This window comes from Eptatretus burgeri, chromosome 6 (assembly GCF_056783735.1).
Source record: "Eptatretus burgeri isolate ZD-2024b chromosome 6, Ebu_testis_v1, whole genome shotgun sequence".
NCBI classification, from domain to species: domain Eukaryota; kingdom Metazoa; phylum Chordata; class Myxini; order Myxiniformes; family Myxinidae; genus Eptatretus; species Eptatretus burgeri.
The window spans coordinates 45,881,207-45,907,212 of NC_140966.1; the positions used below are offsets into that span (position 1 = coordinate 45,881,207).

At 44.1% G+C, this 26,006-nt stretch overlaps 1 protein-coding gene across 9 annotated transcripts in view; it reads right to left on the bottom strand.

The window, feature by feature from the left end:
- Positions 1–26,006, bottom strand: part of KANSL3 (KAT8 regulatory NSL complex subunit 3) — a 104,149-nt gene that overhangs the window by 36,691 nt on the left and 41,452 nt on the right. For all 9 annotated transcript variants that reach the window (XR_015059141.1, XR_015059140.1, XM_085884808.1 and 6 more), the window contains 8 exons: positions 25,484–25,615; positions 23,312–23,428; positions 22,603–22,704; positions 22,400–22,471; positions 21,758–21,832; positions 20,910–21,067; positions 15,632–15,695; positions 15,256–15,453 (listed from right to left, as the gene is read on the bottom strand). Coding sequence is in view for 7 of the 9 variants with exons in the window: in XM_085884808.1 (XP_085740934.1) it covers positions 15,256–15,453; positions 15,632–15,695; positions 20,910–21,067; positions 21,758–21,832; positions 22,400–22,471; positions 22,603–22,704; positions 23,312–23,428; positions 25,484–25,615 (918 nt within the window). In the remaining 2 variants the exon portion in view is untranslated. The remainder of the gene's footprint in view (positions 1–15,255; positions 15,454–15,631; positions 15,696–20,909; positions 21,068–21,757; positions 21,833–22,399; positions 22,472–22,602; positions 22,705–23,311; positions 23,429–25,483; positions 25,616–26,006) is intronic.

The window sequence follows — 26,006 nt, forward strand, 5'->3', positions numbered from 1 at the left end:
TGTAACCATTACATTAAAGGAATACTGACACTATGCTGAATGCAATGCATATTAGAATACATTTGTGTGCAAATACAAATGTGAATGAATTATTCAAAATATATTTTATACTAGCAAGGGTACCCGGTGTAGCCCCGTGCTGTTCTAATACTGTTGGCATTTTAAAGATATCAGATTTCGTTTTTTTCTTCTTTTTTGTGGGGGCCTCAAACACTTCCCTACACCCATTAATGAATGGGGTCAGGGATCATTTTATATTACCTTTCACATAGCTACAAAGGCAGAGGCAATTAAAAATATATATATTTAATCCAACTTTTGTTTTCTTCAAAATTTTCTAAATTTTTGCCCGAAAACATTACCCAGCACTCACAGATGAACGTCTGAAAGTTTGACAAAGAACCGTTCAGCCATCTCTGAGAAAAATGGCGACGCACGCACACGCACGCACGCACGCACACTGGCAGCGAGGGGGAGGTGACCCACCATCCTCTTGCCTGGCACAGAAAGGACTGAAGGCCGTGTTGAATACAAAAGTTTTAAAGGCAGTTAAGACCAAGCTGAAAACGGTAGCTTCGATGGGAACGAGGACTGCGCACAAGGAACCCGGTATCATGCCTCAGGCCCTGCATCTTAGCAGGATTTGTTGACCCCATGCTACCGGGAGAGAAGGCACGAGCTTTGGAAACTCCCTCTTGCCAAATTTCGCCCATTGAGGACGAGAGAGGCAGAGTTTTGTGGGATTGAGGACTGCATCGAATACGACCGATAGGAGTGAGAACCGAGCCAAGGACGGCAGCTTTGGTGAGGCCGAAGGCCACACGTGCAGTGCCCGGTGTCATGCTGACCAACATGCGTTTGCGATACAGACTGGCCTTGCGGCTTGTTGGGTTTTGCTGATTTCATCATGCTGAGAACAAAGGTATGAGCTTTGGCAACTCTGTTTTTGTGAAGTTCCACCCGCATGGGACCCAGTTCCGCACTGAATACAACAATTTTGATGGGAGCGAGAACCGAGCCAAGGATGTCAGCTTCAGTGAGGCCAAAGGCAACACAAAAGGTGCCCAGAGTTGCGCTGATCGACATGCGTTTGGGGCGTGACTTGGCATCCCCACCGAGCTTTGCCTTGCGGCTTGTTCGGTTTTTTCGACTCGATCCCGTCAAGGAAGGATGAGACCAAGATGAGATCGAGAAGGAAGAAACAGAGATTGGGCATACCAGGGTGTACCCCGAAGGCCACAATCAACGTTGCGTGGACCTACACCGTCGCCACTCTGGGGACGAAGGGGGAAATGGAGCACGGATAAGGAAAAGCCTTGGTCCACGAGTCGTGGTTCTTTGCTGGGGTGAAGATGAATGTTTCAGGACAACGGAAGGCTCCGTTCAGTCCAAGAGACTCGTGAGTGGAGATGATGACCGGTGGCGGAGGTGTGAACGCAAGCATGCACGCACACACAAATCGTGATTATACAAACACATGCACAGTTGTGATTGTAGATGCAAATGAATTGTGATTATACACATATACATATTATATACACACATATTGATAGGTGATTATGCACATACGAGGGCCAGTCAATAAGTCACCTTAAAATGGAAAAATAAATTTGAGAATGTAATGTGTATAGCTGTAGATGACATATGTTGTATCTATGCGTAAGAGTGATGTTTTGCCTGCTTTAGATCTCGCAACATTGAGCGTACTGTGACGTCCACGGGACTTGAACAGTCCCGCCAACGTAGAATGAGCCGAAACGATGGAGGCGGTTTATTTATCTATAACCCAAACATGGCGGTTCTAATCGCTCTACCGCAAACGGGACGAGGAAGGTGGCACGAGTCACTTTTCACTGAGTTGATGATGTTTATTTGTTTTTATTATTATCCAGAAATAACAAGACTCGGCAAGAAAAGGGATCCGGGGTGATTCGACGGGATGGTGTGGGTTCGGGCGTGGGGAAAACACAGACAATTCCAATGAATATACAGATCTCAAACCCTCTAAGGCACCAAGTACACACACACACACACACACACACACACACACACACACACACACACACACACACACACACACACACACACACACACACACACACACACACACACACACACACACACACACACACACACAAAACGTAGCTACTTCTGGTGGTCAGGCTGGACCGTGGTGGGGACGCAACTGTCCCTGGATCAGCGTCGGACGAGCTGGCCTTGCTCTCGTCAGGGGGGGCAGGAGAAACTGTGGTGCTGTCGACCTCCTGGTCTTGGCCCAAGTCCGCTCACAGCCGCCAGGGAACCAGTTCTGGCGCCAAATTGCGAGCAGGAGAGGGAGGCAGGTCCGCCCGCCGTTCGACCCCGTACTTCGAGTCAGCAGAACCCCAGAGCCAACCAAGGTGAGGCACGAGGCTCAGCAAGGCTCCAAGACACGATGAAGAACACGATCGAATCAGCACAACAACAAGTACGCTTCCCGCGCAACAGCCTCCACACCCAAAAAACACGATCTTTTTGTCCCGATCTTCTTCCTCTTTCCTTTTCGACCCCGAACAGAACCTTTTTATCCTCGTGTCCTCGTCACTTCCAATCGAGCCGTTTTATTGGCCCACCGCCTTCCGCCAATCGTGATCACGGGGCGGAGCCATCCGCAGCCCTGTCCTGTGACGCCACGGCCAGCCTCCAGGGACTACTAAAAGGGGTTTACGCAGACACACTTACCCTATCACGTGTCCCTATCTAATTACGTGACAAATATTTCCCCCTTGAAGAAATGAACATTTACTAGACAACTTATCACTACTGAATTGCTACTTATTACATAGAGATCCAGGTAAACTCGAACAGCATGGCATACCTAATTAAACATCCTAATTACCCTTTGAATGCATACCCCCCCCTCAAACGTAACACTGCCCCCTCCTCTGGTACCGCAGCTCCTGCAAGGTATATCACAGGCGCTACCGTACCAGCCTTAACACTTACTGACTCACACCTAATTAACCTAACGAAATAAAGTAGGAGGGGCAATGGGCAGCGAGTCGCAGCTAACTTACCTATCCTGCTTAATGTACTACCTCCTTATGGCCTTATCCTCGCCTAAACAATCATTCCTTTTTTTTATTTTTTATTTTATTTTATCACATGATAGCACTGAGCGAAGTTGCACTCCATCTTCTGGATCATCGCTCTTGCCCAGCACTCTTCCAGTGATCTGGGGAGGGGAAACAAAAGGTTCCACAAAAACACAACACTTATACTTTACATTCCTACTCTAAGCCTTAACGACACTATTCATAGGATATTTACACTTGACCGCCTCCCCCAGTGGATGCTAATAGACCCAGCGTTTCTTGGGGAGCCAATTTTCAAATTTGCTTGCCCCAAAATTATGCGGACATCATGCCCTTGCTGCACATGTCAAGTTGTGCGGGATCGAGTGGGACTCATACATCTTCACAACACTCACACCATGGTCATCATCACATTTCTAGGTCATGGTCCTCATTTTAATCATGCAGGCTGAATCCCGTCGTGGCCGTGGGGTGGGTTACCACAAGATGATGGGGGCATCTCAGGTGCAACCATGCCCACAGGTAAGCTTTAGTCCAACCCGGACGTTTCTCCGCCTCGCTCCCTTTGATTCCCTCCCCCCTGGTAGCCATCAGCTCTAATCCCGTACAACACTCTGGAAGGGGTCTCACTGGCTCCTCTGGCCTTCCTGGGTCGCCAAGGTCCTACCCGCCTTGGTCGCCCAACCAGACCCTCTCCCAGTTGCCTCCAGACACTGTCACCATTAGCCACGAGGTGGTGAATCTCCTTGAAGGGGGTCGCAATTCACGCTCACCGTGAGCTTCAGCAATCCCTGTGGACAAGCACATCATCCCCACCCACAAAACCCACATGACTCCCCCACCCCATCGGCCTTACATGTGACACCTGCATTTCTAACACTTCGCCGACCATGACCTTCCCTGTTACCACACCATGTCCAATAAAAAAAATCAATGTGTGCACCATACATTTCACTTCTTAACTTAAAACAACTCACACAGCACTTCTCAACAGATCCACGCACCAGCCATTGGACAGCCACTTGTGCCTGCTTTGTTACCAATTACCCACTGTCCCGATTGTCACTCTAAAACCCAGCAGAACTTACAAACCCATGCCAATTTTCCCACAATTCATTTTTTTCCACTAAAGGAGGCACTTCGCCACAATCTCAACAGCCGTGCATGGCCGTACATGCTCAGCCCAATCTAGTCTCCCCGACCCCCGACAGTGATCTCCGGACCCGACCTATGAAAGGGCATCTCGGATAGACTTGGCGGTTCAGCAGGAGGATTCACCCTCTCCGAGTCTAAAAGTCTATTGGAGGGTCCCTCCATCGCCGGGTACCGGCAATGTCGTTGCATGTGTCCTCTTCGCCAGCACCGGAAACAACTCCCCATAAAAGGCCCCCGTGAGTATCGGTGATATGTCTCTTCCGGTTGCGGACCCCCTCGGCCATAATCGAATTGCTCTATTGGCTGGGCTGGACCACGCCGCTTTGGCGCACTAACTACCGGATTACCCTTTATCAAACTCGACAGTTTCTGGCAAATTTCCTGAAACATTTGGGTCATGCCAATTTCTCCCAGCCCCCCTCCCTGATCCTGGATCTCCGCCTGTCGGATCGTCACCGATGGCCTCTCTGGAACCCGACCCGGCCGACTCCACGAGGCCAGCCTGGCCGCGCACTCGGCCGCTCGGTGAACGGTGGGTGGATCCTGTAGCTCCACTAGCGCTCGGACCTCAGGGTCCGGAAGAGCAGTTAAAAATTTCTCTAGTGCCAGTCTGTCCCACGCCTCCACTGTAAGGTCCCGATACGCGATCCTGACTGATTGGTAAATGTCCTGTGCCAGCTCCTGCACTGTCTCACCCGGCTTTAATCTGCGGTGCTGGAGCTGGGCCCGCACCAGATCACAGTTTGCCGCGAACCCAAACCGACGGCTCAACGCCTCGCAAATGTGGGAGCTGGTCAACATCCCCTCCGCGATCACGTTTAACACATCTGCGGCTGGTCCCCGCAACGTTGCCACCAAATTCCCTGTACATTCCCGCTCATTCCACCCATTTAGTCGGGAAATGCACTCAAATTGCGTCAGAAAAGCTTCAACGCTCCCTGACCCGTCAAAATTTACCAGGGGGATCACTTTTACGGTGGCCCGCTTCTCAGTTTCTCCCTTGTCCGAATCCAGCCCAGGGATCAAACACCCTTGTGGCTGCGTATACAATTTCGGAGCCCACTGTGGCCAAAGATGTTTTGTGGTGAGGGTCTCATGGGTCAATTTTGCCTCCTGTTCCAAACGTTGAATGGACCGATTCACCTCTTCCCGCAGGATCCTCTGGGCCCGCACAACCTCCTCCAAGGTTCCGTCGCGAGTTTGTAGCTGCTCCTCAACCAACCCGGACACTCTACTTACAAAAGACGGCTCTACCAGGCCTTTATCCAAGACTTCATCTTGGCTCATAATTTTATCTTGTTCGTCCAAACGAGCCTCCAATCCTTTTACCGCCTCCGCCAAATTCATCCCTTGCTTCCTCAGCTCTCCCCACTCTTCAACTTGCAGCTGCATACGAGCATCCACACAGGCACGATGACGTTCCAGGCTTTCATCCACTTTATCAACCCGAATGTTCGTTGCATCAATTTTATCTACCAATTTTTTTCGTATATTTTCCCCCTCCAATGTAATTTCTACCTTTGTTTCCTCCAATCTATCCTCGAATTTGCTTTGTATTTCTCCCAATTTAACATCCACACACTCCCGCATCTCAGTTTTCATTTTCTCCATCTTTTCCCCCAATTCATCCCTCATTAAATCAATCCGTGCACCCAACTGTACCCCCATTACCCCCAATTGATCTGTCATTTCTGCCCCCTGTGCCGTCATTTCTGCCCTCTGTGCCACGAATTGATTTGCTATTTGTGCCGTCATTGTCCCCTATTAAACATTCCAACATTGTCTGGATCGACATCGTGCCGGTTTCCGGCGCTGCCGGCCCCGTTACGGGCGATGAAGCACGGTCCACACTCGGAATGGGGGAGGTTCCAACCCTACCCCCGTCTCTCCCTTCTTCCCCCGACTCGCTGCCAGACACGTGGCCTTTCTCCTCAAACATCTGCACATCCGCCATGGTGCAGAAGTCCCGTTTGCCGCCAATTAATTTTAATTTGAAAAATCCCGCCAAAATTTTCCCGCGCTTTTCTGTAGTAATTTTATATTCCAATTCGTGACGAGATTTTAATCTTGGTATATTCTCCCAATACCAAATATAATTTAGAGGGGTTCGAACATCCAACACCCTGACACCAATGTGACGTCCACGGGACTTGAACAGTCCCGCCAACGTAGAATGAGCCGAAACGATGGAGGCGGTTTATTTATCTATAACCCAAACATGGCGGTTCTAATCGCTCTACCGCAAACGGGACGAGGAAGGTGGCACGAGTCACTTTTCACTGAGTTGATGATGTTTATTTGTTTTTATTATTATCCAGAAATAACAAGACTCAGCAAGAAAAGGGATCCGGGGCGATTCGACGGGATGGTGTGGGATCGGGCGTGGGGAAAACACAGACAATTCCAATGAATATACAGATCTCAAACCCTCTAAGGCGCCAAGTACACACACACACACACACACACACACACACACACACACACACACACACACACACACACACACACACACACACACACACACACACACACACACACACACACACACACACACACACACACACAACGTAGCTACTTCTGGTGGTCAGGCTGGACCGTGGTGTGGACGCAACTGTCCCTGGATCAGCGTCGGATGAGCTGGCCTTGCTCTCGTCAGGGGGGGGGGGGGAGAAACCGTGGTGCTGTCGACCATCTGGTCTTGGCCCAAGTCCGCTCACAGCCGCAAGGGAACCAGTTCTGGCGCCAAATTGCGAGCAGGAGAGGGAGGCAGGTCCGCCCGCCGTTCGACCCCGTACTTCGAGTCAGCAGAACCCCAGAGCCAACCAAGATGAGGCACGAGGCTCAGCAAGGCTCCAAGACACGATGAAGAACACGATCGAATCAGCACAACAACAAGTACGCTTCCCGCGCAACAGCCTCCACACCCAAAAAACACGATCTTTTTGTCCCGATGTTCTTCCTCTTTCCTTTTCGACCCCGAACAGAACCTTTTTATCCTCCTGTCCTCATCACTTCCAATCGAGCAGTTTATTGGCCCACCGCCGTCACCTTCTGCCAATCGTGATTACGGGGCGGAGCCTTCCGCAGGCCTGTCCTGTGACGTCACGGCCAGCCTCCAGGGACTACTAAAAGGGGTTTACGCAGACACACTTACCCTATCCCATGTCCCTATCTAATTACGTGACAATTATCATTTCCCCCTTGAAGAAATGAACATTTACTAGACAACTTATCACCACTGAATTGCTACTTATTACATCGAGATCCTGGTAAACTCGAACAGCATGGCATACCTAATTAAACATCCTAATTACCCTTTGAATGCATACCCCCCCTCAAACGTAACAGTACGATGTCATTCGAGCAGTTCCAAGATGGCGGCTATCTGAGAAACATGCACCAGGGAGGAGCAACGTTCTGTCATCCGTTTTTTGGGAAGTGAGGGTGTGAATCCCAGTGAAATCCATCGCAGAATGAAGATACAATTTGGTGACGCATGTTTATTGCTGCAGCAGGTGTACGACTGGGACATGAAGTTTAAAAGTAGACTGACCAGTGTGGCAGACGCTGCTCGCACAGGCCGGCCTCACACAGCCGACACCCCAGAAATGGTTGCAGGAATTGAGTGCGTGCTAAGGGAAAACCGTTGCATTACGCCGGATGATGTGTTCTCCGAATTGAACGTTAGCCATGGTTCAGCACACCATATCATTCACAACGTGCTGGGGTTCCGCAAAGTGTCTGCAAAATGGGGGCCGTGACAACTCGCACCCGAACTGAAAGAACTCCACTTTTAAACTTTCTGTTCCAGTCATACACCTGCTGAAGCAATAAGCAAGCGTCACCATATTGCATCTTCATTCTGTGATGGATTCTACTGGGATTCACAACCTGACTTCCCAAGAAACAGATGACAGAACGTTGCTCCTCCTTGGTGCATGTTTCTAAGAGAGCCACCATCTTGGAACTGCTCTTCTGACGTCATACACTTAACGTTGCCAGATCTAAAGCAGGCAAAACATTACTCTTACCCATAGATGAGTCAAAATTTGCTAATGCATTGCATTGCCTTCATGGAATTCGGAAAGTTATAATTTTGCCTCTTTTTTCGATACCTTTGCCCAGTGTCGAATATTCTATTCCCACTACGTAGTTACATATCGTAGGACACGTCCGTAATAAAGTGCGCGGCATCGAAATTCATCGTTTGTCCGATTTTACATATCTTGTTCCGAAAAACGTTGATTCCGATGCACTAGTTTTGTGACGTCCGCGTAGAACACATTTGCATACCCCTAGTAGCCGTACTCGCATACGTCTATTGGAATATTAATCGCCTTTCCCCCAAAGAATATGTTCAGAATCCTTTGTTCTGCAACACGTTTCGCCGGAAAGATCGACGAATTGCTCATACGGAGCGATGTTTCCTCGGTTCACGTGCGTAATACGTGTCCGTCAAAGTTTCACGGGGGAGCATAAATGATGATAAGCTTTACTATTTAGCTGCATTGCAATAAAGATATCAATTATATGTATTACATCGTAATTGTAGTATACCGATCTGCATGAATCGCCTCTATTGATGGCCGATCGTGCAAAACAACTCCCAACGAAACTGATGATACAGGTCTGTCAATTTCTAACGCACGTGAAAGTGGACTGCAGGTCACGTGAACGAGGTACAACAGAAGTGATGACGCTATAGACGTGTGTCTAGTGGCACTGCACAAACAAGACGTCGTTGTTTTCCGATGAAGAAGCCCGTAATGGCCGTGATATCTCTACTATTATGTGAAAAACGGCATTTTATCCCCTCATATTTCGGTCAAACCTGATGCACGTAAACCCCACTTTTTTGCCAAACATTCTATATTTTCTTTGTTTTCCAGTGACTGGAAGCATTTATAATGAGTGAAACCCAAAAATGTGGTATCAAATGATTCCAGAAGTGACGAATTGAACGGAATTATTTGAATATGATTTTTCTGACCGGCTGTCACGCTTTTGTAACGCATTAGCGAATTTCGACTCAGATACAACATATGTGGTCTACAACTACACACATTACATTCTCAAATTTATTTCACCATTTTAAGGTTACTTATTGACTGGCCCTCATATTATATGCGACACCCAAAGCAACTTGCACCAAGAGTAGCAACCTGTCCAGGGTTAGTGCCTAACCACCAAAACTGATTCAACAGAAACAATGCTCTGGAAACAAAGTGTGGTTAAAATACTGTGCGATCTTCAAAATAATTAGGAAATCAGTGCAATTATCCATGCCGTGGACTTATTAAGCTCCCATCATCCATGCTGTGGGCATATCCCACCTATCGTAACCAACCACTGTTCAGGATGGTGCTAAGATTTGACATATTTTAACCTGTTTAGAAGGATTGTCAGGCATTATATTAAACAATCCAACACCTAGAAATGTGACACAAATAATGCAGAGGAGGAGGAGGAGGAGGAGATTGGGACCATACTCTATGCAGAGCATTGGTGCTGCAGAAGCAGTCTCCTTGGCTCTTGGGCACAATCCTGAACGGGTCGCCACTCCGACACAGTATACCAGCAAGCTGGCACTCATTTTGCCGACCTTGGAAGGATGACAGGCCGAGTTAACCCCACCTGATATTAATTCAACAGCTGAGCGGGATTTGAACTCAGGACCCGAGGATCCAAAGCCGCCACCCTAACCATTAAGCCAACACCAGGCATAACGCAGAGGGAAACTATTAAAACTTTTCTCATTGTGACTTCAAGTCTACTGGGTTCACTGGCATGCAGTAATTTGGTGAGAACACACACAAAACACGAACTTTGTGAATAAAATTTCCTGTTTTTTTTTTTGCTTTGCTTCCGTGTGCACCTTATCCACTCTGTGCATCCTGCCCTGCATTCCTTATTTATCCAAGTCTCCCTCCATTTTGCTCCTCAACCCTGCTGTTAGTGTGTTTCCCTCCCCCCCCCCCTCTCTCTTTATTCTGTTCATTACCTCTGCCAATGAAGGTGAAGGGGGTTATGTTTTCACCCCTTTCTGTCTGATTGTCTGTGTACAGGATATCTCAAAAAGTAGTGGACGGATCCAAATGAAATTTTGTGGACAGGTTCAGTGTGTGACAAGGCCGAACTGCTTAGATTTCGGTGAAGATCCGGATCAGACTCCTTGAATTTTTAAAGTGATTCTTCACCATGAGAGATCGGGCCAAAAACGATATCTCAAAACGTTGTGGACGGATTCGGAGAAAACTGGGTGGACATGTTGGATGTGTGACAAGGAAGAATTGATTCAATTTTGGTGAAGATCCGGATCTGGTAATTTTTAAATGATTCTTCACCATTGATAGATAGGGCTGGACTGATATCTATCTATCTATATATATATACATATATACATATATATATATATATATATATATATATATATATATATATATATATATATATATATATATATATATATATATATCTATCTATATATATATACATATATACATATACACACATATACCACGATATCTCAAAAAGTTGTGGACGGATCTGGACGGAACTTGGTGGACACGTTGGGTGTGTGACCACAACGAATTGATTCGATTTTGGTGAAGATCCGAATCAGGATCCGACGACTAGAAATTAAGTGATTCTTCACCATTGAGAGATAGGGCCAAATACGATATAGTACTGTATAGCATGAAATTTCAAAAATGTATTGAGCCCGATATGTTCTTGTGGATCAGGCATTACGTGGTGGAGGTATTCGCTCTACCGAGTGCCCTTCTTGTTTTGTTCTGTTATGTGGTGTATCCGTTCTATGTTCTTGCTCCTCCACAAGCCTCGACCATGTGAAATGAGACAACACTGTTTCCAACCAAAACAGCCTTGCACCTGTAAAGTGATCTATGTTCTGGGGCTACCTGAAAAGATATAAGTGTACTGCATTTCATCGAGGGTTTTTTTTGGATCTGCTTGCTTAGATGAGCCCACAGGATAGCTAATTACCTCCGTCCAACGGATTATGTTTTCACCCCTTTACCTGTGAGCACGATATCTCAAAAAGTTGTGGACGGATTCGGACGAAACTTGGTGGACGGGTTGAGTGTGTGACAAGGACGAATCGATTCAATTTTGGTGAAGATCCGAATCTGTATCTGGATAAGAGGATTTTAAAATTATTTTTACATGAATCTTCACAATCGAGAGATTGGACCAAAGACGATATATAGCATGACATTTCAAAGGACGTATAATAACAAAACTTTGTGGATGAGTAGGTAACTGACAAGAACAAGCTGATTCGGTTTTGGTTGAGGTCTGGATGCAGATCAGGCCAATCAGTGGGTTACAAAACGTAAACTGTTCAGCTGAACGGTGCTATGCACTCTACGGAGTGCCTTTTTACTTGCATTTGAAATATATCATGTGCTTTCCATTCCAAACCTATCAGGTTGGTGCTTCGCAGGCAGGGGCACCATCCTTCGGAAGGATATCAAGCCAGATATCCTGTCTGTTGGCATTTGCTGATGCATGTTAAAGACCCCTTGGCACCTTTTTAAGAGAGTAGACAAACGTGTGCAGGTACCCCAGCCAGATTCCAAATTATTGCCTGAACCGAAAGCAACTTGCACCAAGAATAGTGACCTGTCCAGGGTTGGTTCTCAGCCACCAAAACTGATTCAGCAGAAACAATGCTCTGGAAACAAAGTGTGGTTAAAATATTGTGCGATCTTCAAAATAATGAGCAAATCAGTGCAAGCAAATGGGAAATGCAACTTTGACCTCTGATAGATGCCAATCTGCATCAAAAACACCACTTGCTCAGCACACGGAAGAAAGTTTTGAATAAACCCCCATTTTCTTGGGAATGCGTCTCAAGTAACTTTGAGGCGAGTTTGAGGCGAGAAATGTACTCTATTCCTCACTCTCCATGCACTGCTCTCACTCCCCCACACCCCCAGGAATACCTCTGGCTTCGGCTTCCCCTCCACTCCCACCTCATATTTATATGTGTACTGTACCGTCCACCGAACAGTGATGACTCCATCTACACCTCACTATCCGAAAACATGGACCATCTTCTATCTTCTCATCCAAACTCTCTCTTCCTCTTATGTGGCGACTTCAATTGTCATCACGCCAGTTGGCTCAGTGTGGGTACCTCTCTCACCTGTCATGGCACCTCAGCAAAAGCTTTCTGCGACTCATTGGGACTGACTCAATCGGTAAACTTCCCGACCCGGATCTCAACCAATGGTACTCCATCTCTTCTGGATCTGATTTTGACAAATTTCCCTGACAATATCTGCTGCTCTTCCTTCGCTCCAATTGGCTCTTCTGACCACGTCCTTGTCAAAGTGGACATCTCTCTGGCTGTTATCAGAGAACCACCTCACCGCCGTCGAGTCTGGCATTTCACTCAAGCCGACTGGCAGGGTCTCCGAGCAGCCATCAAACTGACAGACTGGTCTCCTATCACTACTTTCTCAAACATCAACTCATCCTGGGAATTCTTTCAAAGAAACTTGCTCTCCCTCATGCACAGATTTATCCCCTCTCGTGTTCAGTTGTCCTCCCCTTCCTCCCGCCCTTGGTTTACTGAAGCTTGTGGCGAGGCAGTTGTCCTGAAACAACTTGCCTTTGCCTCATGGAAAGCAAACCCAACTGAGGGCAATCTCAGTTCTTTCCACAAAGCTCAGAACAAGTGTGTATCTACCCTCAGGAGAGCCAGAAAACAACATCTTTCTCATCTCAAGTCTGAACTCTCAAACCTCTCTCCCTCCTCAAAATCCTGGTGGCGTTTAATCAAATCTGTTTCTGGTGTATGTTCCCCCTCCATCCCCTCCCTTACCTCAAATGGCCGCACTGCTGATTCCACACGTGATAAAGCTGAATGTCTAAACTCGGTGTTTGCAGCTAAATCTTGTGTCCTAAACCCATCACTATCTCTACCCACTTTACCCAGTCGCACCCAACTGTCCCTGACTCTGTGTCCTTTTCTCCTAACAAGGTGGAGAGCTTGCTTTCAAACCTCGAGTCAGATTCTGCAACCGGTCCAGACGGCATCAGCCCACGTGTCCTCAAAGCCTGCTCTTCTGCTCTTGCTCACCCTCTCTCTGTTCTATTCACCCTCTCATTTTCCCAAGGTCATCTGCCATCTGCTTGGAAATCTGCTAACATCACTGCCCTGCATAAAAAAGGTGCAAAAACAGATCCCTATAACTCCAGACCAATTAGCCTTCTCCCAATCATCAGCAAGGTGATGGAATCCATCATCGCCTCAGATATGAAATCCTTCCTCTTCTCCAATGGCTTGATTTCCAATCATCAATTTGGTTTCAGACCAGGTCACTCTACCCTGGATATGCTGCTTCTGCTCTCCCATCAATGGATGGAGGTCCTCAATGCCAGACAGGAAATCCGAGCCGTATCCCTGGACATATCACGTGCTTTTGACACAGTCTGGCACCCTGCCCTACTCACCAAACTCTCTTCCCATGGTATTCAAGGCCATCTCCACTCATGGCTCGCAGACTTCCTCTCCTGTCGCAGTCACCGTGTGGCCCTAAATGGAGTTCTTTCATCCCCTCTTCCTGTGCAGGCTGGAGTTCCTCAAGGTAGCGTTCTGGGCCCTGTTCTTTTTCTGGTTTTCATCAATGATCTCTCGGACTCTCTGGAAAATCCTCTATTTCTCTTTGCCGACGACTCCACCCTCTGCCGTACCATCTGTCATCCCTCAGACCGGCAAGCAGCAGCTTCTTCGCTCACTGCAGATCTGGATAAAATCACAAACTGGTCCAACACGTGGAACATGTCTTTCAATCCAGACAAATCTCACACTCTCACTATGTCTCTTCGAAAGGACCGTTTACAAAACCCCCCATCCACTTTCTCAACAATCCTCTGGAAGAAGTCTTTTCTTTCAAGCTTCTGGGTCTCACTATCTGCCATGACCTTTCCTGGGAAAGTCACATTTCCAACCTCGCCTCAAAAGCCAGTCGCCGACTGGGAATCCTCCGTCGTGCAAAGTCCTTCCTCGGCCCTCTTGAGCTCCTGACCACTTACAAAGCTTTTGTCCGTAGCCTGATGGAGTACTGCTCTCCCCTCTGGGCTGGTGCTCCTGCCTCCCACCTTTCTCGGCTTCACGCTGTCGAAACCAGGGCATTTAAGATCATCGGCATCTCCCGCAATGAAGCTGAGTCTTTGGGCCTCTCACTCAATCACCGCAGGTTGGTCGGTGGTCTTTCTGTCTTCTACCGACTCCTCTCCAGCCTTGCCCCCCCTGCTCTCTCTGCGATTTGTCCCCACCACATTTCCACAGGGCGCTCAAGGTCCGCCAACAACCCCCTTCTGGTAAAACTACCAAAATCACGAATCACTGCTCATCTTAACTCTTTCATTCCTCTTTTTTCCCGCCTTTGGAATAAACTTCCTCACTCTATTCTTTCCCATTCTTCCCTCCAGGCTTTCAAAACAGCTGTTCACCAGCACCTCTTATCTTCCCCCATCCAAATCCTCGATCTTTTCTACCCCCGATAATCTACCCAAGCCCACTTCCTTCATTTCTCCTGCTTTCCTTCCTGAAAGTCCCTGAAATGTCCATCTTCTCTTCGCCATGTTCCCCGTCCCATCCCCATCCCTCTCCCTTCCACAGTTCACCTAATGTGTCTGTTCCCCACTGTTTTGTCCCTTCCACTCCCGCCCCTCTTGTCTCATGCCTCCTTGCTGTGAGTTGTGTGTTAGCTCTCATACGAGCCTCGACCAAGGTATACAAAAAAAAAAAAAAAGTTGATTACATCCAAGATACCCGTCAGTCCGTGTCCCATTTTCCTTGGGCATTAATAAATAAGGGTGGTCAAGTTATGGCAACTAAACCTTTTTAACCCAAGTCACCTGGAAGAGCATTTAAAACGATATCATGTCACCAGGTTTGATGGAGTAAATATGAGGGGAAAGGGGGGGGGGGACTTTTTTTTAGCAATTCATCTAAATTGCAAGACGCAAAGAGGCAATTTGACTTTTTCACCTCTGTGCCAGTACTTGTGAGCGAAGGGTTGTGGTAACAGCTAAATGCTGAAGTCGGCCTATCGAGCAACTCTGACGCGAGATCCCTTCTGACCTCTCGACCTTTCCGCCGACGTTCCCCGTCTCCCTCCCCAGGATCACCCCCGGCTTGTGGCTCGGCACGCAGAAGTACCCCACCCAGGAAATCCGCAATTTCATCCTGAGGCGAGATAACGACCAGCAGCACGTTGTTATGTTTTTTAGAACTCCTGGAAGAACTTCTCATTAAATACACATCAAACAAGGACACGAGGATACATCTGCAAATGCTTACATCGATTACAAGGACTCAGACATTCTCATTCAAAAGCAAGAAGCTCAATTGCAGTTTCACAGACCTGTATGCACCGATCCACCATGCTTTGTGTCAATCCCTCCAGTTTCTTTTTTGCTTTGCTGATCCTAGCAGAGAATAAAAGAAAAATGAAAAATTGTGTTTTTTTATTTTTATTTTTAGGTATCTTAAAATGAGAGTCATGCCCCAAAAAGTCTACCCTGCCCCATTGGTGTGTTTCACATTTCACAACTTCTTCAATTTCAACTTTTTTCAACGTCACATTTGCTTTTTCGACCTTTCCAGCAAGGTTTTTGTATTTGCAGCAGCCTTGCATCCGTGGTGTCCTTTGGCTTTAAGCGGGATATTTATTTTGTTAATTTTATATATAGAGCATTTTATCCTGCTGATTAAGACATCAGATTAAGACATTAAGACATTATCCTGCTGACTTTACTGAAAGGCAGAAACATTGCATCCAGGACTGGTGTTGATGTAACGTTATGAAAATCCATGTTACGATTCATTACACACTGCCTCTTACGGATGGTGGTTTATAGTCTTGCCTTGTAGCGATCTATCCAATCAGCATACAACAGTGTTTCTCAACCTTTTTTGTCCCACGCCCCAGTTTGATTTTCAAAAAAATCGTATGCCCCACCATGATTGGAGACACTACAGTATATACTACATATAAGGAATTCCCCTTGACGAAAAGCGAGTCATTGTGATGTAACGGTGTTGAATTGATCAAGGGCACGCCTTACCGTCGGATTGGCTAACAAGGGCGCGGTGAAGCAGTTTTTAGTTATGACGCTATGAGGCATCAGTCGCAGCTTCAAACTTTTGAAAATTTGAAAGTGCAAAGCTATGAAAGTGATCATATATTGAATCATTAATTCTGAATCCTCATGCCCCACCAAAATATTGGCACGCCCCACCTTGAGAAACACTAGCATAGAACATCACTGTATCCGATCTCAATAATATTCATAAATGTAATGAACATGGTGGAGACAAACAAAAATAAGTCTCCAATATGTTCAAACATTACATTGATACAAAGTCGAAAAAGGTCACCATAAGTGTGAGAAAATAAAATGTGCAATCAAGGACTCCTTATGTCACAAAAGCATTGTCATAAGCATTTTTTCAACAAAAAACTCTCAAATCTCACAAGATCTGATAAAAGCAGCAGTGGTCGACAAGCCACGCGGATACATTGAGATGCAAGTTCAGCAGCATTCTATATATGAGCAATCATGTCCGATTAATAAAATGCCACTCTGCATTCTTTAAATGCTTTTTTCAGTTTTTTTTGAACTTTTAAAATTTTTTAAAGTAAACTTAAAGTTTTTCTTTAAATGCTAATTCAAGAGTTAAAAGGGTAAGTCTAATTACCCTCACCAGAGGAGAGGGTATGCATTTGGGCCCATTTGGTTGTTTGTTTTCTCCGCACAGAACGTGAGTGCAGTTTTTCTCTGTAACCGCTTGTCGGATCGAGACGAAATTTTCACCAATCGGAGCATCGACTCATGTAACATGTTTTAATGATAATTATGATGTCATGCGTCATGTGATGTGGCAGCCATGTTGGAAAAACAGAAAAAATTTGGACCTCTATCTCTGAAACTGCACCATGGGAAAAATTGAAACTTGGCAAGTACTCCGCATGGGGAATAAGTGTGACTTTTATTTTTGCAAATGATGTCACAGGTGACTTCGTTATGACGTCATAATTGCACAAGTGGAACGCGATATCCGATCAGTGCGAAAATTGAGGGTCATCTTGAGATAAAATGGTCCACATAACAAAATTGATTACATCATCGGTCATGTGGTTCGGAAGCCATATTTTTGTTTTAAATACAAACCTTCAAAAATCTTCTCTGAAATGCCTGAAAAGATCGAGGCGAAACTTTACAGTTATGACCACCCATCCATGAGGAACAAAATGTTCCCAGCTATGATGTCATAGGTCATATGGTCTGGCAGCCATATTGGATTGAATGAAATCTTTAAAAAAAATTATTTCCCTTGAACCACTTCATTGATTGACGTGAAACGTCACAATTACGATCCAGTAGTGTTGGGGAATATGTTTTTAATTTTAACCTGATCAGATCTATCAGCCAGAATTTTTTTTTTTAATCTAGGTTCATTTTTTTTTTTTTTTAATAAGGCTCACTTGGCTGTACCTGCATGGGTTTTAAGGTAGATAAGTAACAGCTGAAACCCAAATCCTATCCAGGTTCCTCCTGATGACTTCATCTTTGCTCTTTGCTTGTTTGGGTTCCTTAATCCCATTCTGAAATCAAGTGAATAATAATAGACATCATGGGTCAGGGTCAAGCGTCTGATCAAAGTGGGGTTGCATCAAAGCAGGACGTCTTGGTACCTGGTCATCACTGCTGGCAGTTATAAAGTGGCAGTTCTAGTTATGTCTCATTAATCATGCAACACACCAGTACACAAACTACACAAAACAAGTCCTGGTGAGGGTCTGTAATCTCTGATTGCTCATTTTCTTGTTACGATATATAATGCAACCCTCTTTATGCTGTTACGTTTGAGCTTGTATCCAGCTTGTTCACACTCAATCCTCCCATTCTCTTATTATTGTGTGTCCCAGCCTCTACCCTGCTGTTGGTGTTTCACCCCATTCTGCTGTCCTTCATTACCCCATGCGTATGAAGTGAAAATCAGGGTTAAGAAATTGGCTTTGTCTGTCTGTCTACAGATGTCAGTCTATAATCAAGTAAGTACTGTCCTTAATTTCAATTGAATGTTATATTTTGAACACTGTATAACATAAATCGGAACACAAACTTGCGGTTTAGCAGTACTATGGTTCCAAATTTGACAAATTGTATGGAATCTCGTCCCGAGCACGCAAGTGCAGAGAGGAGTAAGGTAATGGTGTTACTCTGTCTGTCTGTCTGGCAGTCAAACATAATTGAAAATAATTCCAAACAATAAACTCACCTATTTTAAGGACGTCATAAAGGACACAAACATCAGGCATGAATAACTAATGTAACATGTTGAATAAGGTGGTGTAAAAGATGGTGTAGTAATGGTCGTAAACTTCTGAAAAAAAGAGTTTTTGTTTTTCTTCTTCAGCTTTTACAACATATATTATATTTTAAATGAATTATATACTTGAACACTGTGGAACACAAATCGCCTTGTTTGGACTTCCAAAAAACCTCCAGTTTAGCAACACTTGGACAAAATGTTACTCCATTTTACACCATCTCAACCAATCAAATTTGCTGCTCACACTCAGTGTTGGGAAATATCGAGATTCAGACAAAATGATGGCTCAAGTGAAATGTCGAACAAGGTTAACAAGAAGTTCCCTTACAAGGGCCTTCAACATAGGAGGAGCCCATTAGGTCCATCGAGCTTGTGCAAAAGCTACCAACGTATGGCTTTTTGTCCATGCTGTATCATTTTTAAATGCTAAGTGGCAAGCAACGTAGCCACACATGCCATTTGTAAAGTATTTTGTATGACTCAGCCAGGGTTCCGACCGCTGACCTCCCAGACTCAGAGCGAACGCTCCAACCATTACATCACTGAGTCTGGTTATATCAAGCATCACCAATTTATCATGACCGAAAAACTAACAGCACAATACTGTGATGCACTAAGTGCCAAAGGCTCAAATAGTTTTCATCACTGCACAGAGCATGCATATAAGGATGATTTTGTTCTGAGTACAATCAGGTGTCACAGGAAGGTACAAAAATAAAAGGACAAAAGGTGTAAAGAAAACAAAAACAGAGCATGTTCATGGCAAAGTCAGGAAGAGGGAGGGAATGCTATATTGGAGGGGATGAAGGTAGAGGGGAAATGGATGGGAAAGAAAGGAAGTGCTGTTCATAAAGTAAATAAATAATTTTCCTGGGTATATTATGGAGGGATGGGGGGTGGGGGGGGAGGAGAGAGAGGGAAGCGGTGGAATGCATTCAGTATGATTGGGTACCATAATACAGTAAACTCAAATATGCATTGCAAATGGAGCAACATTGAAAAGATTACTCCATAAATATATTTTGGGAAAGCCTTCAGGCAAAAATTCTGGGGTAAAACCAGTTTAGTAAAGCTGAGGTTCATCAGAAATGTTTTTTGTTATTAAAGAAAACAGAGTGGGAGAGAGAGCACAAAAGGATACTGTCAGTGTTTGGCAGCACCTCCAAAATATATCTACAACATTTCTCTTGGATTATAAAACAGCAAATCAAACAGGCTTTGCCTATTTTCATGAAACCAGGTCAACTGATGGATATCTGTAAAGTAAAAATAATTTCCTGCAACAATAGCGGTGGTGCACGTAGCATGGCAAAACCTCCCCCCACAGCACAGCGGGAGGCTAATAGCTGTTGTAAGGTTTGTTTCTCCAATTAATGCCCCAAGGTTTTAATGGTACTTCTATTTCTTTGACCCTGAGCAGTACTAAACCACCACTTAGATTTTTTTATTATTATTATTTTCTTCCATTTTCTGCCAATCTTCGAGCTGCATCTCGGAGTTTTGGAATGAGATTTTGCATCAACAATGGGAATAAAACGTATGCGGGGTTGACATTTTTTTTGACATTGACCTAATTTTAAAGGTCACAACTAAATTATAGACAATTTAGCATTTTCACCATAATTCGACCAAGGTTTGTCTGATAAGAATAAAATTGCCCTTTCTCGACAGCCAAAAGCAAGGAGAATTTACGCTAAATTTACATCATACCTCTCCTTGTGAAAGGTCAAATTCAAATCGTGGTCTGAAAAACAAAACAAAAAAACAAAAACGCATTTTTTGTCATCACTCAACCTCAAAGACCGCTTTTGCCTTCTGAAATGTTCTTCCATCATAATAATGTACCTGCAATGAAGTTGTGCACTTGATATTTGCTTTGTGTCGTTAACAAACTTATTTTTCGGATTGTGACCTAATTAACAAAAACAACAAAAAAAACCTTTTTGATCACAACTTGAATAATTTTCTTCCGATTTTGACGATGTTGAGTTTTCTGGATAGATTGGCGATGGCGACACATTTTCTTAATTGACACTTTGTCCCAAAATGTTGAAGGTCAAGGTCATATGGCAGTCCAAAAGTATGGGCATCATTGGATCGTCGATGCCAAGGGAGGCTTACCCTTTTGTGATCACTGTGCTATTGGAGATATTTGGTTCAACATGGTACAACAACAACTGGGGTTTTTTTTTTGCACGTACACATGTTCAGCCAGTTTGTAACATGACCCTGGAACTGCAAGAAAATTCATAATGCACATGTTGTCTGGCCCAAGTCAATTTTAGGCAATTTAAAACTGTTACCGAAGTCCATCGTCAGCTGAACCCACGATCACCAGACTATTTTCAGCTCGAAGTTTCTCACGGAACTCCTCTGTTGCCTCCGGACCCCCCATAACAGCATTCTGGCCCACCACAAACAACACGGGTGTTCTCATATCCAGGAGTGCATCGTCCACTTCCTGCAGAAACAAACCAGCAGAAGAAAAGTCAGATAGATGGATATAAAAAAAAGGATCAGCAAATTTATGCTTGCAATGTGTTGTGACGCGTTTGGAGAATTTTTTCTTGTTTTCACCTGAACCCTAACCAAATGCCAATACAATCAACCCTGACCCCATTCTGATGTCCAATCAAGCAACTTAAACACTGGTGCTGAACTTTGTCGATTCATTTTCAAAACGAAGACGAGCCTTCCAAGATAAGAGCCATCTACAGGGGGGATTTTCAAAAGCAGCAAAATTTTATCATCTCCCAAACACCCCCCCCCCAAACCACAACCCCTCAATGCACCACACATTCCCATTATCTACTTCTCAACCTCATTTTGCTTTCTCTACATACTCCTAAACTCCCTATCTTCCAATTTTCTCCTTCTCCATTCAATTCAACATTTTTCAATTTCTTTCCTTCCCTTTTGTACAAGTCAAATATACTCAGAAGCACGCTGTTCCACAATATAATCAAACTCAAGTCAGCAAATGCATGCTGTTCCATTTTTATCTTGTGAGTGTCATCACAGTTGCACAGTCAAAGCCACCGATGTAAAAGTTAGCGACATTATTTTTTGACGATTGGAGTCTTTTTGTGACTTAACTCATTTTAATGCAAATGTCATTGAAATGTCATAAAGTTTTATCGTTTGGACTCACCCCACGCTCACCATCTACCGTGGAGAGCGGAAGGCCCAAGCACACCACAGCAGCCACTGGTTCAATTAGAGACACCTATATGAAAAACAAAACAAAACTTGAAAACATGGTCTATCAGCTTTGTACTTGAACTAAACTTGACAAAAACAACTTTAAAAAAATATAATTAATAAAAATTTATTATTATTATATTTTCAAAAGAAAGGTTTCCTGGAAATTTGATGACAAAACCTCAAATAGTAAACCAGAAACCATCTCACAATGCAAGAGGACAAAATAAAGAAACACAGAAGTGATTACAAAAGCCAGCCGCCTTGTGCTGACGCATTGCCGACGGGCTAATAAGGCCAACTTGTACTTACTGCGGCTTTGCCCTTTCACATTGTAACCCAATTATTTAGTCCAATTAATAACTGGGTAAAAAATAATTGTACATATTCTCAAAATAAAGGTTTGTTGAAAATTTGATGACAAAATCTCAAATGGTAAAAAAAAAAAAACATTACGTGACAGGCAAGCACACACGATTGCAAAACCCCATATCCTGCTGTGTGGGTGAGTGTAACGATGGAAAAATTTGGTGTGACAATTATGGCCAGTTCCAAAATGGTATTTGCATAAGCTGGTCAAATGAACACTCACATGACAGGCCACAACAGCACCAACGTTCCAGCCAAAGAGGACAATCGGCCGGTTTGGAACATGACCCTGGAGCTGCAATGCAAGAAAGAGGGGATTCAAAGCATTAAATTACAGTTCAAAACGAGCATTACATTTACAGTTGAATTACTGTTTAATTTACAGTGGCATTACAGTTGAAAATGAATGTTATCACAACCGCCTACCTCGAGAATCTTACTCCTGATGGCCCCTATCATGCCCTCCAGGCACTGTCCGACGCTCACACCTGGCCAATTGCTGGACGTGTGGAATGTTACAGGGAGCACCTGAGGGCAAGGCATGAAGCTCCAACAAGTGCGCTTGCAAATATACATTTTCAGAGGTGGACAAAGGACATTCTTCACAATATGATAAATAAACACAGAAGATGCAACCAATTTCATCGTCACCTTAATGAATATAGGTACAAAGTTTGAAAATTCATTCAAAACAGAGCAAATGTCCAAGTATGGCCAGTCTCTTTATAAGGAACACATTATAACAGGGGTGGGAGGATATGAGTATGGACGCTCACCTTTAAGCTGTCAAAGCTGGGATCGAATCTTGATCCTGCTATAAACTGTCCCGGTTTCGCAAGCAGTGCAATGCATCATATTCAGTTTGTGCACCATCCCTCAGATGGATGTTAGGCTGGGTGTCCCATCTGTTAGCATGAGTGGACGTTAACTATTCCACGGTGTCTTCCATGAAGGAGGCGAGTTATCGCCAGTACCTGGGTCAAATCGAAAATCCTACTCGAAACTACAGGGGGCAGCACTTTGCACTATAATAAGTTATATGTTAATCGTTTCACATTTCAACAGATTCCACAAAGGCAGAGGGATTAATGATCAGGAGTGTGAATTAAACAATTCCCAAAAGAGCTTCAATCACCTTTCCCAAACAACAGAGCTGCGTGTTCCAAAAACGTGCACGCCGAGATACATGTCCGGCCTGGTTCGTCGGCCCACTGGGAGCAAGTAATAGCAGAGGAGAACACGGGAGTTTATTCTGGAGAGAAAAAAAAAAAAAACAGAAAAACAAGAGAGGAAACTCAATGAAACATACATTCTTCAGATTTGTTGTCGTGTATCATTGCATTTGCTTTTTTCTGCCAATTTCAACCCACTCGTCAAACTATATCACAGAGTTATTCTGCTGCCTTACCGATATGTACATTTCATTTTCTTTCAATATTTAAATCATAATACAAAACAATGGCATCAAGAGACATCATCACACTTTTACATTCATTACAAAGACAATAGTAGACGATGGACAAACCAACAAAGCATTTGGGATATCAATGAGGGATCCCAGCGTTATGAACTGTGTCCTAAGATGAGAATATCAAACAGGTGAGTTTTGTGTCCACTTTCAAAGCTCTGGTAATAGAATCAATAGAAAACAGTTTTTTTGTGGTGATGTACTGTAATTGTTTCACATTTATACAAAAACGAAATCTACAGAACTCCAAATGGTCTTTGTTGTGGATAAAACGATGTATAGCCTTGCCATCGCATCAGTGTTGTAAGATGCAAATCTAAATCATCTGCCATCATGATTGGCTTTTTGGTTTTATAGATTATATGGGCATCCAGACTTTAGTCGAATCATTCATATTCGTTTACAAGTTACAAATCAATACATTTTGACTGATAGAAATAAAATGTTGAGATTTGAAAATTTGCAGGGTGCGAGTGGAATATCTCCCATCCATGAATGAAAGTTGAACCGACACTGAACAAATTAAACTGTATGCAAGTGTAGATGGTCAGCTTTATTTTGCCACCAAAAAAAATGTATTGAGGGATGTATGTGGAACATTTCGCAGTAATGCGATTCGGCTCCATCGAGCAAGCATTCCGAATGGTTGCTCACAGTCTTTCGCAACTCCCAAAAAAGGTCAGTAACAATTTATTGATAACCACAACCGTGCAAACGGCAATGTCAGAGCGAACAACCAATCAACTTCCCCCGTGAGGCCTTTGGCCTGGTGTTCCAATATGACAGCGTTTGCCTGCAGATATCAACACATTATGGCTTTAAAACCTTGAGATCAAGGTTAGAAAGCAAAGAAATAATCCAATGTGTTTGAGCAAGTTGTAAGGAAGCCAGTGAGGACACACAAATGAGTGAACAAATCACCACCTCAGAGGAGTAGGGGGTGCAAAGTCTGGGTGGTTCCGAATCATCATATACAATATTAACCAAAGTAACAAAAGATGCTCAATGTTTTATATCACTTGCGTAAGAGATAAAGATTAAATGAAGAGTACAGATGAGGCTATGACACAGTTGGACAATTGTTCATCTTTTTCCCTGGTAAAGCTTGTTGCTAGTTGTGGTACAATTCCTGCCCTTTCCTCTGCAAATGTGAATGCAAAATATTCCTTTAAAAAATAAATAATAATAACAATAATAACTTAAAAATAAAAATAAAATAAAGCAAAAAAAAAATAAACAAATTTAAAAAAATTATTATTCAAAATAATAATAATAATAATAATAATAATAATAATAATAATAATAATAATATATCAGCAACATCTCATCATCCTCCTCTAGAGTTTCACAGCACTCTCTCCAATCAGTCGTACACTTGTTTTTTTAGTCTTCAATTTTCATGTTTATATTGAAAGAAAACCTTAACGTACTGCCCCAACTGTCATTTTTGCATCTTCTCCAAATGGTCTCAGATTTATGGTGAAGAATACTGCTTTGTATGCCAATCACTTTCGTGCAAAATCAACGTGGTGCTCATTTTGGGGTATTAGTAAAGAGAGACAGGGAGACAGGGAGACAGGGAGAGAGGGAGACAGAGAGAGATAGAGACAGAGACAGAGACAGAGACACTTTAAAACAAATCCTTGCCATGTTCAATGGACACTGTTAACAAGGAAGCAAGCTAAACTCTCATATTAAAAGTGTACTTTTTGTCATCATCAACGAAATTATCAGGATTAATTTTTTTTATTTCTTGCCAAAAATAGCCAAAATGAAGTGTCTTTCAATGATCACGTATTGAAGATGAAAATCAGGACATGCAACGAATAAACATCTTACAGGCTTGTGTTGAGAAAGTACGCCCACAGCCGGATCCCACGGTCGCTTGAGAAGCAGAGCCAGTGCCTCAGCGCTGCTGGTCCCCGTTTTATTCATGGCTGGAGCAATCATCCGATCCACAAGTAAGGGCACCTGAATAAGTGGTGTTTTGTGCAATCGTCAAACATGGCAAGTGAAACACCTGAAATACATGAGAATCTCAGAGTTCATTGCATTTCGATGCAAGATCAAGGCTCATGGATGCGAGGTTGACAGGGTGAAAAAACAAAAAGCAATGCAGTGACAGTGAGGCAATGAGACCACACAGCTCACTGGGAAGCCTATATTAGTCTGAGGAAGCTCACTGGGGTGCGTCACCCGAGCTACGTGGTCCAACCACCTCACTGGCATGACATGGCTTTTTTCACACTGCCAACCTCTCTTCCACAAGCCTTCATCTCGTATGTATCAAAATCTGCTCTTGCTTGTTTATCACTTGAATTAGTAAAGTAAATGTAGTCACTTTTTGGTTGGATGTGCCTTT